The sequence below is a fragment of the Anas platyrhynchos genome, chromosome 1 (assembly GCF_047663525.1).
Source record: "Anas platyrhynchos isolate ZD024472 breed Pekin duck chromosome 1, IASCAAS_PekinDuck_T2T, whole genome shotgun sequence".
Taxonomy (NCBI): Eukaryota; Metazoa; Chordata; class Aves; order Anseriformes; family Anatidae; genus Anas; species Anas platyrhynchos.
The window spans coordinates 137936637-137955846 of record NC_092587.1 but is presented as its reverse complement, the minus strand read 5'-3'; the positions used below and the strand labels follow the sequence as shown (position 1 = coordinate 137955846).

The 19210-nt window shown below is 38.7% G+C and overlaps 1 protein-coding gene across 2 annotated transcripts in view; it reads right to left on the bottom strand.

Moving 5' to 3' along the window:
- OCA2 (OCA2 melanosomal transmembrane protein) overlaps positions 1-19210 on the bottom strand; it is a 195874-nt gene that overhangs the window by 142989 nt on the left and 33675 nt on the right. For both annotated transcript variants that reach the window (XM_013104470.5, XM_021275880.4), the window contains 3 exons: positions 5056-5154; positions 4255-4443; positions 554-611 (listed from right to left, as the gene is read on the bottom strand). In XM_013104470.5, coding sequence (XP_012959924.3) covers positions 554-611; positions 4255-4443; positions 5056-5154 — 346 coding nt within the window. The remainder of the gene's footprint in view (positions 1-553; positions 612-4254; positions 4444-5055; positions 5155-19210) is intronic.

The following is a 19210-nucleotide window of genomic DNA, read 5'->3' as shown; positions in this document are numbered from 1 at the left end:
ACAGTCATATTCTGGGGAGTTCCTGCCTACTCTTACTGACTGCTAGTGCTCACTGGTGGGAACTGCTCCCAGCTGCCCTTTTTCAGCAGCCGCTCAGAAAAGCAGAGGACACAAAAATTTTTTATACATTTTAGTGGCTTCCATGAAAGAATGGCTGCTCAAAGGGATATAGGAGGAGATACACATTTTTCTAGAGGAAAAACCTACCAACATTCCCCAAGTTTTAAGCAACATCTGAAGACCCGTCTTAACTTCAAGAAGGAAACACTGAGGACACACTAATTTAAGTTAAAACTGACTGCTCAAACCCAGCTACCTGCCCTACTACATTGTCCAGGGTGGTGGCTAGTGCACTGAGCAGTTGTCTGATTAGGCATAAGAACCTGCACAACATTTTTGTGTTTGTTTTTTTTTTTTTTTTTGCCATCTTGCTCCCACCCTTGATACATTTTTTATTACCAAAGACTAAATATCACAACTTGTTGTGATATTACAACTAATTGTAAGAAATTTAATAGAAAGAGGGGGAAAGGATTGCCAATTCAATACTTACAGAGCAGACAACTACAAAGATAAAAAGACCTGAAACTTTCAGGAATTTTAGACAGCACCTGAAAAGAAAGAAACATGTATTTACTGAATGATAATTAAAAATAGAAATTAAAAAAAAAAAAAAAAAAAAAAAAAAAAAGTACTCTTAATAGTTCTGCCATTTCAGAAATATCATGTTGAGCACTTACAGGTGATATCACACCATGTCAGAGTGTGAACAAAACTACACAGGGTCAGCAAAGGATTAGGAAGCCTTGGTGACTATAAGGGCTTTCTGTCCCCACTCTGCCACCAGGCTGCTCTTAATGCATGGGAAAGAGGTTTTATCCCTCAGGAAAGCCAAGTGAATGCTGCAGCATGAGCTGGTGCTGGGACCTGGAGCCACTTCCCTGCTGCTGCTGATGGCTCCCCAGAGACCCAAAGCACCTTTAATTCTTCCTGACCTCTCCCAGGGCTGCAAAGGAAACCATAGCCACTGCAGGAGGGTGGCACATCTGAGCAGAAATGACAGATTGCTGCATAAGGGATACTGTCATGAATGAATTCCCCAAAACCAGACTTCTAATATGCATCATGAAAGTTATTCATAGGATACCCAATAGGCATCCTGAAAAGATAGTTTGAAGACGAGAGCAAGCTTTAATAATCTCCCAGTTTTAATAGTATATCTTCAAACCAAATATGCTGTGTGAGCATCTCTACATAAACCGTCTAGCAAAACTCAATTTTTTTTTCCATAGCACATCTGTTCCTTTTGAGGGAATGCCCAGTTCTGGAGATTCAATGCCATAAAATCTTCTGAAGTGTCAGAGCTTACTACGGAGTGGGCAAAGCAAGAATAACTCTAAATCCAAATGTTGAAAAATTATGCTCTCAAGTAAGAAATCTTAAGATTTATCACTGTTAAATTACCAGCTCTTTTATCTTACCATAAGAGGCAACTCTTTAATTATTTTCTTGTTGCCCATCAGAATGTTACACAGATGTCTTAATTTACAGAACTCTTTTTGTTATTTGCCCTTATTACATCTCTTCACTAATTGAAGCCACTGATGTTCTCATCACATTTTTTCAAAAGTAAACACTAAATCATTGCTTTTCTGAGGGAATGATAAATGCAAGGTTTGATTTAAGCCTGATGACAAGCAAGAAGAAAAACATTTCAAGTCACTAGGATAATTAGTTGAGAAGGGAACAGTGCAATAAATAGCTCTGTTGACAGATGCTATAGAACAAAATATTAAAGTGGAGTAATCTGGAGTCAGAAATAATTTTTAATCACAGTGGATATAAGTCCCTAAATCGAGTTCATTGACTGAAAGTAATATGAGTGACCGGAGACCCATTTTTTGAAAAACCTTTTTTCCTAAAAATTCCTTCCTCTAGAGTTTTTTTTTTTTAATAAAAAAAAAAAAAAAAAAAAAAAAAAAAACAGTAGCTGATTAAAATATGATGCCACAGTCAAAGTGGTACAAAGGGGCTAAAACATCCTACAAATAAAAAAAAAAAAGAAGTGGTAGCAAGTTTATGAGAACTTTGCACAGGAGAAACATCAGAGAAAGCAAAGGAAGACCAGAAGACAGCTAGGGGGCTTCTTCTTCCAGAAGCACCAGAGAGCCCTGCTCCAACAAAAAACAAGGTAGGGTGGGAGAGAGTATAATAAAGATCTGAAAAGAGAAGAATGACAGCAAAAGTCATTATCAGCACCCCACAGCTGATAATTCTTTCAGCTGATGATTCTTTTAGTATTGTATGATTTATAGAAAATATGTAGTGCTAGCTTTGTCATGTAGCCTCTCTCCTACTTGTCTAGTCTTCCTATCTTCACATCACAGCTGTTTCAGTATTTTTGAGAACTTATCATGTTGTGAACTACTAAAGCCCAGTCCAGATTGGTTTAATTTTAATGTATTTTGTATTTTCTGTTTGCACTTCCAAATTATCATTCCAAATAATAATAATTCAAATTACTGTTGAACCAAGAAACAGCAATAACTAGATTTTAAAACATAAGAGAAATCAAAAAGCATTAATTAAGACTTCATAAATTTATAAACACTTGTCTGCAAATAACAGAAACTCATCTTAAGGAGCTGTCAAGATATAATAAAAAAAGCTTTTGGAAATGGTTATTTTATTAAATGTAGAATTTAAAAGCCTCTTTTCCTCCCATCTGTTTGTTTTCATGGCATTTTGTATTAAGGAAGCAGTGCTTTTAACAGCTTACAGTTGAGAAGCGACGAGCCTTTGACTCGTCCGTGTTTTGCAATCTGTCTCTTTCCAGAGTGCTAATCTGGCACGGTGATGCAAGCACAAACTGCATGCCAAACTCTGTGCTGATATATGCCTCCGGCGCAATCCTATTTGACTTCAGTTGGAAATGCATGAAGTATAAATCTATGAAGGATTTCACCCCCTGTTCTAAACCAAATGATTTTTAGTCTGATCTGCATGTGGTGTCAGGCAGTTTAGCTCCATTTATTATCTCAGCAGAGTTATGCTGAATTACGACAGCCAAGAAGCTGGCCCCATATGTACAACCAGCACTATAGCAATGAAAATATTTCACAGGAAGTTCTGCCAGAGAAATACACCACTCTCCAGATTATAAACGTATGCTATACTGGAAACAATTGATTCTGCTCTCCCGCTCGATGCCTTTGTTCCATGAAATACCAGGGAAAGCTACTGCGAGCGTGAAGAAAGACGCCTGCCAAACTTCTTCACATCTGCTCATATTGCACTAATTGCAGCCATTGAAATTCTCCTGCTCCATTTGTTTAGCAGCGGTGCAGGAGAGTGGCACTCCACACAGTACCATATGCACAATGAAAGAAGGAAAACAATTGTGAAGTGATGAGCTAAGACAACATACAGATTGGGAAAAGAGGCATGGACATCTTGTCAAAAAAGCTCCATGGATCAATACGGAGATGAGGACATGCAGTACTGGGCTCTATGCAAATCTTTAGCACTATTAGTAGAGTCCAAACCAAAGTAGGTAAAAGTGCTGAAACTCCAGAAAAGACAGAGAGAATTAGTATCTGAGATTAAAGAGTTTGTTAGCTACAACCCCAGGTTAAAATATCCTGAGAAAATTTGAATTTAAGCTCTTACTATATTGACATATTTTAATACATTAAAAGATTCAAGGTTATCCTCGCCTAAATGAGGTAAAAGATTACTTTGAGAGTAATCAAAGAATGAAATATATCAATGTACCTAAAGACAAAAAAAAAAAAGTCCTTGTTTATATTTTGCATTGTGTATCTGTGAAAAGCTACTGTCATGACTCCAGAAATCATTGTTAGTACCTAGAAGACTGTGTATGTATATATATATTTTAATTAAAGACAAATATTTCATAAAAGCACGCTGAAAAATAAATCCGGAGTAAACAAAGAGGCTTTTATGAAATGGCTTTCAAAATGTTAAAAGCAATAAAGACAGTATGTAATTTCAAATTTAGAATAGGAGTTGTGATTAATGCTTCTAAGAACAAGGGGCTATTGATCACTAGGCTGTAATCAATGTCATCAGGGTTTATTTATAAATTATCAATAGTAAAATATGGCCTAAATATGGAGTGTTATTTTATTCATTTGCAGAAAATAAAACATTTTCTAGCCAGCTACACTTAAAAACTAAAAATAATGAAAAAAAAAATGCAAAAGCTAAGTAACTGAAGATTTGAATTCAGACCTCATCTTTGATAAATTGAACTTGGCATGAAGGTTGTCCAAGATTTCATATTTCTCAGAAGAAGCAGATCTAGACAAACTGGTCATTTCACTTCCCAGTTGAAATCTTTGCTCAAATTCTGCAGAGCTGTTGTCCCATGAATCATCATCTGTGGTAAAATCTGGATTGTGAATAGCCATGCACAGCAACCTGTCACGCATTTTCAGTAAATAAAAAAAATAAATAAAACAAAACAGTGGTTTATTTCAACAGACAGTATATGTAACTGACCTTACATATTCTTAGCTTCATTATGATGTATTTCAATGGAAAAACAAAAACATAGATTTACATGTATTCAGTACAGAGCTCCCCTTGGTGATACAGCTGGGTAGACAGCAGATCAAAGATAAAGACCTCATGATGCTTCAGGTGTACCTGAGAGAATCAGCATTTTGAAGTACCAGGCATACATGCTTCAGGATTTAGTGTGTAAACTCCTCATCAGAACTGGGCATATAGCTTTGCTATATCTTGCAATGCACCTGATGTAACACCACATGAAGCAAAGGAGAGCAGCTGCCTGTCCTAAGGACTCTCTAATCACCCTGACCTCAGACCTTACATCATTCCCTGTCCCATTTATAGCCCCTTCTTTCCACTCAAGTTCCTCCAAAGTAATTCTCTGCTTGCAACCCCTGACATTCACTTTATTTCCCATCAGGTTTGCTGTCAGGATATAAGAAAGAACCATGCACAATTAAATACAAGAGAACTTAGAAAAAAAAAAAAAGTATTTTGAGTAAAATGAAAGTAACCAACCCATTTTCCTCTGAGGAGACCTTCAGCAGTGGTGTCTTCTCTGTAAAGCAAGTGTTTCTTGACCTTGAGCTGAATAATTTGGAAAAATTGAAGTGATACCTTTGGAGAGAGGGAAAAAAGAACAGTTAGTTTGCATTGCAACAATTCACTGCAATTCTACAGAATATTTTGGTACAAGAGCATCTAATTAGTTTAATTTAGGAATGGTGTTTGCCTAACTTATGGTTTTCACAAAGCTTGAACTAGTCATAGTAGTTACTCCCTTACACTCCTTTGGTGACCAAACTAGAAATTTACCTCATCTTAAAAGTGGTGTCTAAAATAGTCAATGAAATTCCCTCCAAATGCCAGATGAGCAATATACAAATAATCAACACTTGGATGCTTACATTTCACAGAGCTTAAATTTACAGTGGAACAATTGCACTGTAAAAAAAAAAAAAAAAAATCTCAAGGAAAACAAGGAAAATAATTACATATATTCATGTAAGTTGATGTAAGTATATCATAGAAAACAAAATAAAATGATAATATTTGTTCCACATGTGTCCTTTGGGTCATACATGTAGATAACAGAAATCTAGTAAACTCTACAGCAACCATGCCCCCCTTTGCACAGGGAAGAAAGTTTTATCTGAAGTACATCATCCCTACAGCACGACCACTTCCAAACAGTTTCTGTCAAGTCTTGGTACTGGTGCTGCAGATAATTAACCAAGATCGAGCTATGTCTTGCCATATTGCAGCTTAGCATTTTTACTTTTTTTTTGCTAAAATATAAATCCTGAAGTTTAAGGGACAGCTGAAGAGAATCAAACACAATAAAGGGGGTCTGACTTTGGAGCAGGAATCTGGGAGAGATGAAATAATTGAACCATTTAGAGCACTTTCCAAAACCCAGCTCTTCCAGAGATGTTTCCCATCAATACAATCATTATTCAGATGCATTCAAATTCATTCCTTTCATAACTTCAGGCACTCACCACCAGAATGCTCCAAAGAAATTTCCTAGACATATAGTCAATATGTAGATGTCTTTACTCCAGAAGACATCTAGATTTGATGGCCACAACTATAAGAAAACCTAAAATGTCTTTTACTATTCCTGGACTGTGAGGGAAAAAATTATAAAGTCATCGACGAACAAATTAATATTCAAATGCAGCCCTTTAAATATAAAGGAAGTCTAAAAAGAAGGATCTGTGTGTTTAACCTTATAATACAGTGGAAGATAGTGGTATTCCTTTCAGTTTATAGAGTTATATGAGCCTGCATAGGGTCACAAAAAAGACCAAGGGACTGGAGCCCCTCTCCTGTGAAGGAAGCCTGGAGGAGAGGAGGCCCAGAGGGGAATCTCATGAGTGTCTATAAACACCTCAAGGGAAGGTACAAAGATGGAGCCAAGATCTTTTTAGTTGTGCCCAGTGCTAGGACAGGAAACAATGGGCACAAACAGGCCCCCAGGAGGCTCCCTCTGAGCCCCAGGCAGCACTTCTGTGCTGTGCGGGTGAGGAGCCCTGGCACAGGCTGCCCAGAGAGGCTGTGGGGTCTCCTTCTTGGAGATCTCCAAAAGCCGCCTGGAGATGGGCCTGGGCAGCCCGCGCTGGGTGGCCCTGCTGGGGCAGGCCTTGATCCTGATGGCCTCCAGAGGGCCCTTCCAACCTCAGCCACTCTGTAACTATGAAAATTCAGACTTTGTAAAATTAAAACCTCTGGTTAATGCTTCAGCTTTCTTGTTGAGTAGTGTTACCAATTCAGGAGCCATGCTAGTTGTGTAGAAAATGGATATGGTTATTTTAGCCTTGAGTGGGCAAAGTACTTCTTCAAACTCTGCTTTAAGCACCATATTTGCAGTCTCAATAAGAGAGAACAAAGTGCTAGAGAGACTGAATTATCCAGTACATCAGGTCAAATGCTGGACAGATTAGAATTCAGGTGCTACATTGCACTGACACTTCATCTGTGAAGAGATGATTGCATACTTTGAAACTATCGAAGTACTTCCTTTTTTTAAATAGGAGAACATCATTCACACAAAATGTTTTAAGTGGAGAAACTCTGATATTTTACAGCAAGTGCTATTTTAATCTTATCATAGCCTTAGATGTAAAAGATTACCTAGAGCTTTCACAGAATGGAATCCATAAGGAGAGTAAAAACACTATTAGGACTTTAAGCGTGTACTCAACAAGCAATACTGATATGCTTCTGGCTGATCCTGGCATTCCTCTACATTTGGAATTTGCATCCCAAGGTGACACATTTAATAAAAATTCTGATGGTAGGCCTTGAACTTGCACATTCAGAAATTTAACTGATGCAAAGACTGATTAGCTGTTTCCGATGTTAAAAAAAAAAAAAAAAAAAAAAAAAAAAAAAAAAAAAAGATGCCATTTGTTTCACACATGCACACACACACACACAAAAGAAAGAAAAAGATTCCAAAAAGTATTGTATTGTATGCTATTCTGCTCTAACCTTACATTGTGCGTACCACTAACCTTTCCACACTTACTTTACTTCTTTTCCTCATAGGACAGGTGCAAAATCTAAGATCAGTAACCAGAAAACTTTCTACAAAAACATCCATTTTCTTCCATTTAATTGTTAGTGTATTACCTAAACTGCTTTGTGTTATCTTTCTGTGTGTGTATATATATAGAGAGAGAAAGAGAGAGAGAGATAGACAATCCCCATCCTCAAGCACCAGTGAGGGCTGATGACAGCGTGCTGCCACCACAAACCTGTTGGGAATTGGCATACAGGACGTGGACATGCACCCGTGGAACAATTGTTCAATCTGAGCTTGCCTTAAGCAACCAGGAGTAGGCCTTAGAAAATCTCATGGCCTGCTGTAGCTGAGCAAACCAAGCTACCAGAGTAACTGTGAGAAGCTCCCACGGCAATGACTCCCACATCGCCCAATTAAGGAACTCAGAAAAATATTGTTACCAGCAGCTGGCCTCAAGGACAAGGTCTACGTGACTGCTAATCACAAGGGGGGTTCTTTTCTTGCAGGTGGGGTTGTTTTCTTGTAGTTGTTTGTCTGAGTGCTTTTGACCAATAATCTTGTGTGAAACACTGTCCACCCCTGTTAAGTTCTCTGTAAAAGTTAGGCTATTCGGGCAATAAAATGCAGCATGATCTGACTCTACTGGTGTCTGTCGTGCTTTCGGCCGTGCTTCCTGCAACACAAACCCACCATGTCCTGCCACAGTGCCCAGGTCTGCATGGTGAGCAGGGCAGGGACTCGTAACACACCACTCCTCACATGCATGAAAAGGGAAGCAGAGAGTGGAACAACTGATCATGCTGCCTCTGTGTAAAGACTCTTGCATGGTAGTTACATGTGAATTCAGAAAAACTAGTTCTGAAACTGCTTTTAACTGAGAAGCTTCCCAATACTGAGCTGAAGTACTGATAGCAGAACAGCTGGAGCAGTACAGAAACACTGGCAAGTTAAAAATTGGCACTTTGTGTAGACATCCTCGGGTAAGCATACATTCAGCTTCATCACAGACATGTCAGAGTTGACATGTTCTGCTCTTTATCCCAGAGTGCACAGTAAGTCCACATCACTACCATGAATGAGTGACCACTGTGCAAACAGTGCTGCAAGGCAAAGCAACTCCAGCTACAGCGACCAGGCACAGGCCCAAGATTTGGTGGAAGATTATTTAAATGACCAAACATGAAGTGAAGAATCCAGAAGGCTAGTTAAAGACATTACCCTCTCTTTATTCTGTGCATCTGTTATCCCCGCTGACTGGTATATGTCTTGCAATACTTAAATGGGACTACAGAGCTTCACAGATTGCCAAGAAGGGCCAATATAGTAAAATTGGGAAGGTTCTTCAGATAAAATGAAAGCCATTAGTACATGACAACATCAATTTGTAAAGAGTAAAAACACATGGACAAGAATAAGCAGCAGGAAACAGCCAGGCTTGACAAAACAAAAATAATTAGAGAAAAAGCAGGAGAGCTTCAACTCCCCCATGATGTGATTACCCTAATTAGAGTATGAGAGTAATATAAACAATAAAGCTAATTAGGGCATAAAAAAATCTTGAAGGCTGAAAGCTCTAGAAAGAAATGTTGGGGAAAAAATCATGAAAGAATAGCACAGATTATAAAAATGAACATCATCCCAACGTAGAAAGCCTAACGCAAGCACCTTTGCACCTCTCACACTTCTGCAGAGACACTACAGCAGGATTTGATCATCAGCTTCAGATTTTCTCCAAACAAAATGTGGGAAGGCCTAAAGAGCCCTTGCTATTACGAAAGCAAGTCTGCAGTGCTCAAAAATGCTAGCAGCATCATTCTCGATGCTCTTTGGCCCTGCAAGTGGCTGACAATTATGACACTGTGTAAATAAGAGAAAGTAATCAGTGTGACGTATTTCAAAACCTGAGATCAGCTCATGCTTTGAATGTTATATTCACAACCGAAACAGATGGGAACTTTGATCATACCTATGCACTAGAATGGAGCGCAGTCTCTCTCTAGTGAGCAATTCATCAACATTACCAAGGAGCTAATCACTAGGTCAGCTGGTTAACATATTATGAATAGATTTGCTCTTAAGATCTGAAGATTTATACTATGTGCAGGTGAGGAGCTGGTAAGCAGGATAACACTTGTGCCCATTGTTTTTCTCTCATGATTCAGAGTCAAAAGTCATTAGCATGTTATACATCATGAGAAGAGGCATGAAAAAATTGCATTTACATATGTGTGAATTTATATGTACATACACATAGACCTTCGCACAAAAGATAAACATTCCCATTTCACTTTCCTTCCAAAGAGATGAGAAAAATACTTTTGCAGAAACACCTTCATTCTTCTGAGACACCGTAACTTAAAATGGCAAAGCATCCAACCAACCAAAATCTTAGTAGAAAGTATTTGATGAGGATTCCTTCAAAGACTCATAAAGTAACATTCATGTGGAAAGATCCATATAGAGCTGACATTATAAAAAGAAGAGTATGACCTGCCTCCTGTGTAACTGCAGCTGTGGTCACATTCATTTTCACATTTGCTACAGCTGGGCTTTTTTTTTTTTTTAATTAAAAGAAATCTTTCAAAGAGAAGATTGTGTTCTTAACCACTTGGCTACTGCTGTGACAGCCTTATATACAGATTTTGGCTCTCTCCACAGGAGTATAGGTTTGTTCTGAGGAAGTGTGCATTTTCTGAGCTCGTTACTTGCAGTCAAAGTCATATTTTCCTATTGCTAATCTTTCAAGCAATTACAATTTCTGTCTCCATAGTAACCCAGAAGATGAACCAGAGCTGTAGGAGGTCTATCCCTGCCACAGATGATAGAGCAGGTCCTGCCAAGCCATGGTGTCCACAGATGAAGCTCCAGCTGTCTGACAGCAGATGGAGAAGGATCCCACCAACACATTAAAAAATACAAGGGTCTGAATACAAGCCAAAGGTATCTATTGCAGAAGCCCCCACAATCTGTGGATGTGCCACTGCTCCCAAGCAGTGGTAAGTTGTACTTCACTACAGCTGTAAGCGGAGATGTGACCTTCAATCTCCTACACTCATTTGGGCAGTGTAAGGAGAAGTAGGCTCCCCCTGACCTCCTGGACATGCAGGAGACTTGGGATGAAGTCCACAGAGAGAACTCCGTTCCTGTACCTTGACCATGTGAGCACTGCCTTTTCAGACCTTCCTGATGTGTTTATACATGCCATTTTAAATGATTTTGTTAGGAACAATTTTTCAGCAATGAACAACCTTTCAATCCCAAATGCACTGAAGTAGAGGATACCAAAAGGTACCTACAGGAACCTGAGGAAGAAAAAGACCACACTCATCCTAGTTAGCTGGCAAACATTTAAAATATTCACTAGGTTTGGTTAGAGCCTATTATTTAGCCTCATATTGAAAAGATTAATCACAACACACAATGCATTAAGTTCACACTCCCTATAATAAAAAAGCATACATTTTAAACATCAGCAAATATAATGCTTCATATGTTAAGTCATGCACGCAAATATCAGTAAAAGAGCTATTTCTATGACAACAGAAAGCAATGATTCTCACTTATGGAGAAAGGATTGGGTCAGAAGAGGTGAATATGGAAGCATACATATTGTGCAAGAACATTAGCAGTTTTGAACATAACTTATTGAGAATTTCACTATATAAAACATTAAAGCAGAATCTCTTCAGAAAAAAAAAAAAAAAAAAAAAAAAAAAAAAAAAAAAAGTAGCATACTTTCCTGAATTAATAGTCGCTAAAACATTGTGTGAGCTTTCCTCATAAACAAAAGACCAAAATTACTATAGAGACAAGAGATTATATCAAAGTTAATAAAAACTTAAGGAAAGTTTCCTAGAGGAAAAGACTTGAGTAAGAACATGAGAGATAATTAATCATGCAGGAGTCTAGAAACAACTATAAGACTTTAATTTTTCATTTCTACATTGTTGTAGGCTAAAGCCTAGTTTCAGAAGCACTCTCTTCCTTGATTAGAGAATATTTATCCTTACACTAAGTCATGTGTACTGAACTAATTACTCTTATCATAGCTGTAAACAAGCACATTGTAGAAATAAATTGAAAAACATTTTTTTTATGAAAACAAAACAAAAATAAATCAAACAAACAAACAAAAGAAAAATACAAAAAGACAAGCCTATACCAGTATTTGATTGCATTTAACACACATTCTTCCACCAGATTTTGTATTTGTCAGTACCTAATCAAATCCACTTTTGGACAGTAGTTGTGTGGTACTAACTGTGCTGACCAAAACCCTAGTATTCAGCTTTTAAACACTGACTGTGGACTAAGCAGCAGTATGCATACATCCATCAACCTCATGATATGTAAGTGCCTACACAGAGACACAACCCTCCATCATGATTTGTCCTTAGTGGTAGCACGTCATGGAGGAACTGTTATGACTACCCACACCAAATGAAATATGGTCAACTGATATACTAATTGTCAAGGGAAGGATCGAAGACTCCACAGCTCACATCTCTAAACAGGCTCCAGACATTTCCCCATGACTGCTTTATGTAGCTTCAACTAAATCAGCCAATAACCTCTCAACCCTTTAAAAGCATGCACTATTAAAATGTCAGGGAAATTTAGCAATGAAAGCATTACTTAATCCAGGCTCATTTTCTCTTTGACTTTCCTAATTTTTTATTAGACAGGACTGTACAGGATTCCCCAGAGGACTGTGGTACTGGCACTACCTGACAGCAAGGCACTGCCAGAGGCAAAGTCAACTGGCAGGTCTCATGTTGAGAAGCACCTGCTGTGTGCCAAGTCCCCAGGCAAATAAAGAGCATGCTTAAGACAGATGTAGTGAAATGTGTGCTGAGCTTGTCCCAGACAAAAATGGTTCCTTATATAGGACTTAAGTAATGTGTTGAATTCATTCAGTACTGCTGGATCTTGGGAGGTGGATATGTCCCACAAGATGTGGCAGTGGTGTCTTCTCCTCTATTTTTTCAATATTCTGCTACTTGAAGAATTAAGACAATTTTAAAGTTCAGAAATAGCTTGGAAAATAGAACACTTCTGGTGTTTTTGTTTGTTTGTTTGTTTGTTTGAAATCAAATCAGTCCTTGTGGGGTTATTGAACTCCCCTGAAAAATACAATTTTCAGATACCTCTAGGACTTGACTGCTCCTTTTCCTCAAGAGCATTTGCCTGCTTCTGCCAGGGGAAATCTCCATCAAGAAGACTTCAGGATATGGTTAACAACATATATCGACCAGGACTCCACTGCACTGGGTGAAGCTAAAAGAAAATACTTCATCCTTAAACTGCCCCAATCCATAAAATGCCCTGAAGCTCATTTGGTTCTACCTGAGAGGACTACACTCTTCTCTGTGCATTTTCTGCTCCCATGTCATGATGCCACAAGGGCTGACTGCCCCAGCAGGAGGAAGCCAGGAGCAGAGGGTGGCTATGGGGCTGGCAGGGCTGTGCCCTCCACAGCCAAGGCCCATCCCACAGCAAGCAGTGGAGGAATAAGGATGAGACTAGGACAGGAACCAGGGCCAGCCCAGAGCCTTGTGACCACCTAGCAGGAACACAGTGATCGGGCAGACACAAAAAGACCACCCTTTGAAAGACTAACAGGTTGTATTGAGAAAGCATAGCTGCTGTTTCTTCCTCTCCATTCTCTGCTTCAGCAAAGAAAATTGGAAAGCTACCAGGGGCAGCATACAAAAACTGTGGATAGTCTGAAGGAGAAAATACATTTCAGGAGCAGGTGCTGCCAAAACAGTTTAGCTGTTGGTGACTGCCAGCTAGCTACAAATCTGAAATAGGCAGCAGTAGCCAGGGTTGGTAGTGGTCCAAGTTCCAAAACCCAGTCTCTCTGTGGATTACATAGATAACCTGTTAAGAGGTATTATTCTCCAATACTGCAGAATATGCTGAAAAATGAATCTGCTACAAGGAGGCAATTTATCAGCAATTCTTTAAGCATGGCTGCATTCATAATACTTTAGTATATTCTGCAAGCCTGGCTTTTAAATGCCAGCTTTTCTCTTTGGCATTCGCTATGGGATTTTAGCTTAACCAACTCTAATGCTGACTGAATTTATGGCAAATAAAACAGGTGGAGAGGAGGGGCATAATTTTTCACAGTTTGTGAGACAATTCCAAGAATCTCAAAAGTTAAAAAAGTAGTCACAACTTTATGTTTTAACTTTCTATCTAACCAGGATCTCTTAAAGATGAAATTAGAGGCACTGGGATGACAAAAACCTGAGCAGAAAGACAGGTCTGAAAAGGAACTGGATGATGTGCCCAGAGAAGTTGTGGATGCCCAGAGAAGCTGTGGATGCCCCATCCCTGGAGGTGTTCAAGGCCAGGCTGGATGGGGCCTTGGCCAACCTGATCTAGTGGGTGGCATCCCTGCCAATGGCAGGGGTGTTGGAACTGGGCAATACTTAAGGTACCTTCCAACCCAAGCCATTCTATGATTCCACAATGTGACTATAGAGAAAGTTATTCTCCAAGCACTACATTGGTAAAATGTTATACTCTCAAAGATTTGGGGCATGTATGTTGAAGAATGAAGATTCACTATCAGACTGGATCAATTTAAGGACAATAAAAGAAAATTAAGTACTGTTAGAAGAAGACCATTGACCATATCCAAAATTAGGGAACACTTCCCTACAGAATGATGAGAAAGGATTTTTTTGATATAATTTTCGTTAATCCAAGTGATGTACTGACAAACTGTCACATGTAATTATGCTTTTGGCCTTGCATACTCAAAATTTGGTTTTGTATGCTATTCACCCCAGCTTTGGAGATTGAAAAGAGCAATTAGTAAGCTATACTTAGAGATGAAATCATAAAGAAGCCACTTTTCTTCTTTTTTAAATTGTTGCTCTGTTATGTTTTATTTCAGGAATTAGGAGATAACACTATTCATACCTGCAACATGTAAAGAAAAAAATATTAACTTTGTAATGAAAAACAAAGTATTTTCATTGCTTAGACTTTAAAAAGGAAAATAAAAGGAAAAAGGTAGAGGAAGGGGAAGGGAAATAAAAAGAAGATGGAAGGAAGGAAGGAAGGAAGGAAGGAAGGAAGGAAGGAAGGAAGGAAGGAAGGAAGGAAGGAAGGAAGGAAGGAAGGAAGGAAGGAAGGAAGGAAGGAAGGAAGGAAGGAAGGAAGGAAGGAAGGAAGGAAAAGGCCTGGCAGATGACAGATATAGAAGAAAAAAAAAAAAAAAAGAAAAAAAAAAAAAAAACTCATTAACAACATGAAAAAAGCATGATTGGTTCCTGTGCCTGGAGAGATGTTGGAGAGAGAAGGCAAAGGCAAGCAACAGACCACCCCATAGATTATAAAATTCAAGATCTCATCAAATTAAGCATTATTTTAAAAAACACATGCTGGATCCCAACTATTGTAACCTTGCTGGGACTTGTATTTTGTCCTTTGTCCACTATAAAATGAAACAAGGCAAGTTCAAGAGCTCAGACACATATCTGGTAAATGATTAGGTCCTCTTAAGACATTACACTGTAACTCATTTGGCCTTTACCTAAACCTTGATCTCAGTGGATTTGACCCAGCAAAAAAATGTTAAAATTCTTTCCAAATCTAGGACACAATACTCAGAGTAGGCAGAAACATGAGGAAATTTTTAAGATTAAAAAATCATTTGTAGGAGAGATATAGTTATTATATATTGAAATAGCACTATTAAGTTGATAAAATAAAGTGTTTTTTTTTTTTTTTCACTAGAATGGAAATTCTTCCATTATATTTAATCTTTTCATTATTTTGGTTACAATGGAGGTATTAAAATTTCCTTTTCAGCTTTTGGCTGAGCATAAGACACTGAAATTATTCATATAACTTTTGCCATCTAAAGGTCTGGTCTAGGATAGTTACAGTCACTGGCAAGGGACAGAACTCCTGAAATCATTTTCCTCCACCCATCCCTCATATTGACTATACAATTAACCTGACAAATTTACTTCCCTCAGTAAGTTTGCGGACATCTCCAGGTTAGGCACAAGTGTCGATCTGCTCAAGTGTAAAAGTGCTCTGCAGAGGACTCTGGATAGGCTGGACTGAAGGGCTGAAACCAACTGGATGAGGTTCCATAAGGTTAAGGGCCGGGTCCTGCACTTGGGGCACAACAACTCCATGCAGCACTACAGGCTGGGGGAAGAGTGGCTGGAAAGCTGCCTGGTGGAAAGGGACCTGGGGGTATTGGTAGATAGGTGGTAGAATGTGAGCCAGCCGTGTGCTCAGGTGGCCAAGAAGGCCAACATCAGTCCTGGTTTATATCAGAAATAGCATGCCCAGCAGGACTAGGGAAGTGACTACCCCCCTCTACTCAGCTCTGGTGAGGCCACACCTCAAGTACTGCATTCAGTTTTGGGCCCCTCTCTACAAGAAGGACATCAAGGTGCTGGAGCATGGCCAAAGAAGGGCAACAAAGCTGGTGAAGTCTTATGAGGAGCAGCTGCGGGAGCTGGGGTTGTTTAGCTTGGAGAAAAGGAGGCTCAGGAAGACCTTATTGTACTTTACAATTGCCTTAAAGGAGGTTGTAGAGAGGTGTGGATTGGGGTCTTCTCCCAAACACCAAGTGATAAGATGAGAAATGGCCTCCAGTTGCACCAGGGAGGTTTATGGTGGATATTAGGGAAAATTTCTGCACTGAAAGGGTTGTGTAGCATTGAAATAGGCTGCCCAGGGAAGTGGTTGAGTCACCATCCCTGGAGGTCTTCAAGAAGTGTGTAGATGTAGAGCTTAGTAGCATGGTTTAATGGTGGACTTGTAAGTATTAGGTTAAAGGCTGGACTAGATGAGCTTAGAGGTCTTTTCCAACATGAATGATTCTATGATTCTATGAACTCTGAGTGAGTTTACTCATTAAAAAAAATATATAAGCCTCACACAAACAATGTTTATATTAGCATCCAGATTTTCATGCTTCTTTTTCATGTATTTTTTTAAAACACTGAAAATCCCAGAGGAACAAATTAAAGAAACGAGGCAGAATATAAAGGTAGCTGATAATAATACACTATTTACTGTCAACATTTGCAGAATATTGATTGAAACGATACAAGAATAAATGCAGTTTATTTTTCACAAAGATTACGCTTTTCCCTGTAGCAGCCCTTCACTAAGAGCATTGTAACATGTAAACACATACAGTTTCCAAGCCTCAGGAAAGTCGTTCCACAGTGTTGGGTTCTGTTTTGCTACCAGATATCTTTTTTCTGCCCTTAAAGGCTGATATCTGTAGGGACCTCAAGGCTACAGTGTCAGAAAGGAGCTATCTAATTTATGTTAACAAGAAGCTTTAAAACATAGGTTTTTGATTCAGTGGAATGGAATATGAATTTGAAACATAAGATCAGAGTCCGCAAACACAGTAAATATAGGTTTTTACAATCAAAAAAAATAATAATAAACTATTATAAATTATGCATTCCAAGAAATTCTGAGAATTTCCTTGTCTCATTCTGACTAGCATGAAAATTATATCTGCAAGTCTCACCCCAAAGGGTGAGACTTATCAGAAAAAGTAAAGAATAATGATGCCATTTCAGCTTCCTTTCCTCCTGATTTAAGCTGTTATCATTCTCCAGCTAACAACATCATCCCGTGCACTGAAAAAGTCAACAAAACAAAATCAGGTCTTTCAGGGTTCAGAAGGAAATTCCTTTTCCTACTTGGCAGGTGGCTTTGTTCCAGCAACACGGCTTAACTGTACATCATACTTCTTGATAGCAACGATGCAGTACTTCCCTCCCTATCACACAGATGCCAGATTCTCTCTTCTCAGACACTGCATTCCTTCTGGACCTCTACAGAGTGACACTTTGATTACTCCATAATCTCACAGAGGTGATTTCTTTCCATCTTGCTCCTGACCTAGCATATTCTTGATGAGAAATGTCACGACATTTTCTATGCATGTTCTAAAAATCAGTGGCCTCCCAAAGCTAAACAAGACCTGGATATTGATCACCATAAAAAGATAGGATTCTGCTCAGTAGGCATATGGATAATAAGTCTGCATCCACATAAAAATTTCTGACTATCCAGACAGGAGGTTACATAAATAAAACCTCATTCTGTGCTCCCAAACAAAAAGAAAAGAGAAAAGGGAGAGAGTCAACGCTGCTGGCTACAAAAAGATAATTCTCCAGCAAGACAGTATCTGCAGAAAAGGGGAAACCCCATGCTGACAGAGCAGCCCATTGCCCTCAGCTTCTTTCTGTCTTCTTCCTCTCATTAAGGCAGAAGGCTCCAAGTTGCTACACAAAGAGAGATGAAAAACCAGCAGGTCCTTACAAATGAATACCACTAAAGAAGCAAGACAAATATGACTATCTCCAAAAGCAGAAGAATTGAGACAAAGAATCTCTGTTATTGGTCCCGTCCTGGCAGAGGTGCCACGGAGCACGGCTATTTCAGACCATTAAAGATAGAAGAAAGTTTATAAGTGTTTTGTTTCTTGAAAAAGGTTACTGCTTGAATAATCTATTAATTTTCAATCAAAAACACCCATTAGCATTTTGAAAAGCATGAACTAACAGGCTTTTTATCAGAAAAAGAAAAAAATATTAAAAAGGAAAAGGAAAAGGAAAAGGAAAAGGAAAAGGAAAAGGAAAAGGAAAAGGAAAAGAAAAAGAAAAAGAAAAAGAAAAAGAAAAAGAAAAAGAAAAAGAAAAAGAAAAAGAAAAAGAAAAAGAAAAAGAAAAAGAAAAAGAAAAAGAAAAAGAAAAAGAAAAAGAAAAAAGCAAAGCCTGTCCTTTGCTATGCACTGGACCAGTTACACAGCTGTTTGGTTGTAAAATCAAACATATCGAAAAGGTTTAGTGCTCTGAAATTAACAGCATCTCCAAATAAGAGAAGTCTGAAAGGCACATCAGATGCCTGAAAGCTGGATAAAGTGTAATGCCAACAAAACACAGCTTCTCACATATATCTTTTGAATAAAACAACTGAAGAAACTGTTGCAAAGATAAACAGCCACTGCACTAACAAATGTATTTTTAATATAGTCTGCACAAGCAGTTTGCAGAAAAGAAATTATCAATAGGGCATGGTATAGCATGAAATCTGAAGGGCACTCTGACAATATGAAAACACAAAGGAAAAAGAAAGGTAAGCAGATACACTAGGCAGAGGAGCAATGAAGTGGGGGGAAAAAGAGAGAAAACAAGACAAAAGAGAGACAATAAAATGACTGCCACCATAGAATCATAGAATCATAGAATATCCTGAGTTGGAAGGGACCCATAAGGATCATCAAGTCCAACTCCTGGCACCCCACAGGTCTACCCAAAATTTTAGACCATGTGACTAAGTGCACAGTCCAATCACTTCTTAGTCATTGCTCTTAAAAGTTGTAATGTATAGGTAGCTCTTTTACACCTCCGTAATCAGTATGGAACAACATTTGTTCCTCTACCACAAACAGAACAACTTTAAAGCACAGATAATGGCATTGCACTTGACTCATGGCACTTAAAAGTAGATTACATTATATAGAATTATAGAACAACTTGGGTTGGAAGGGACCTTAAAGATTGCCCAGTTCCAGCCCCCTGCCATGGGCAGGGACACCTCCCACCAGACCACATTGCTCAAAGCCCCGTCCAA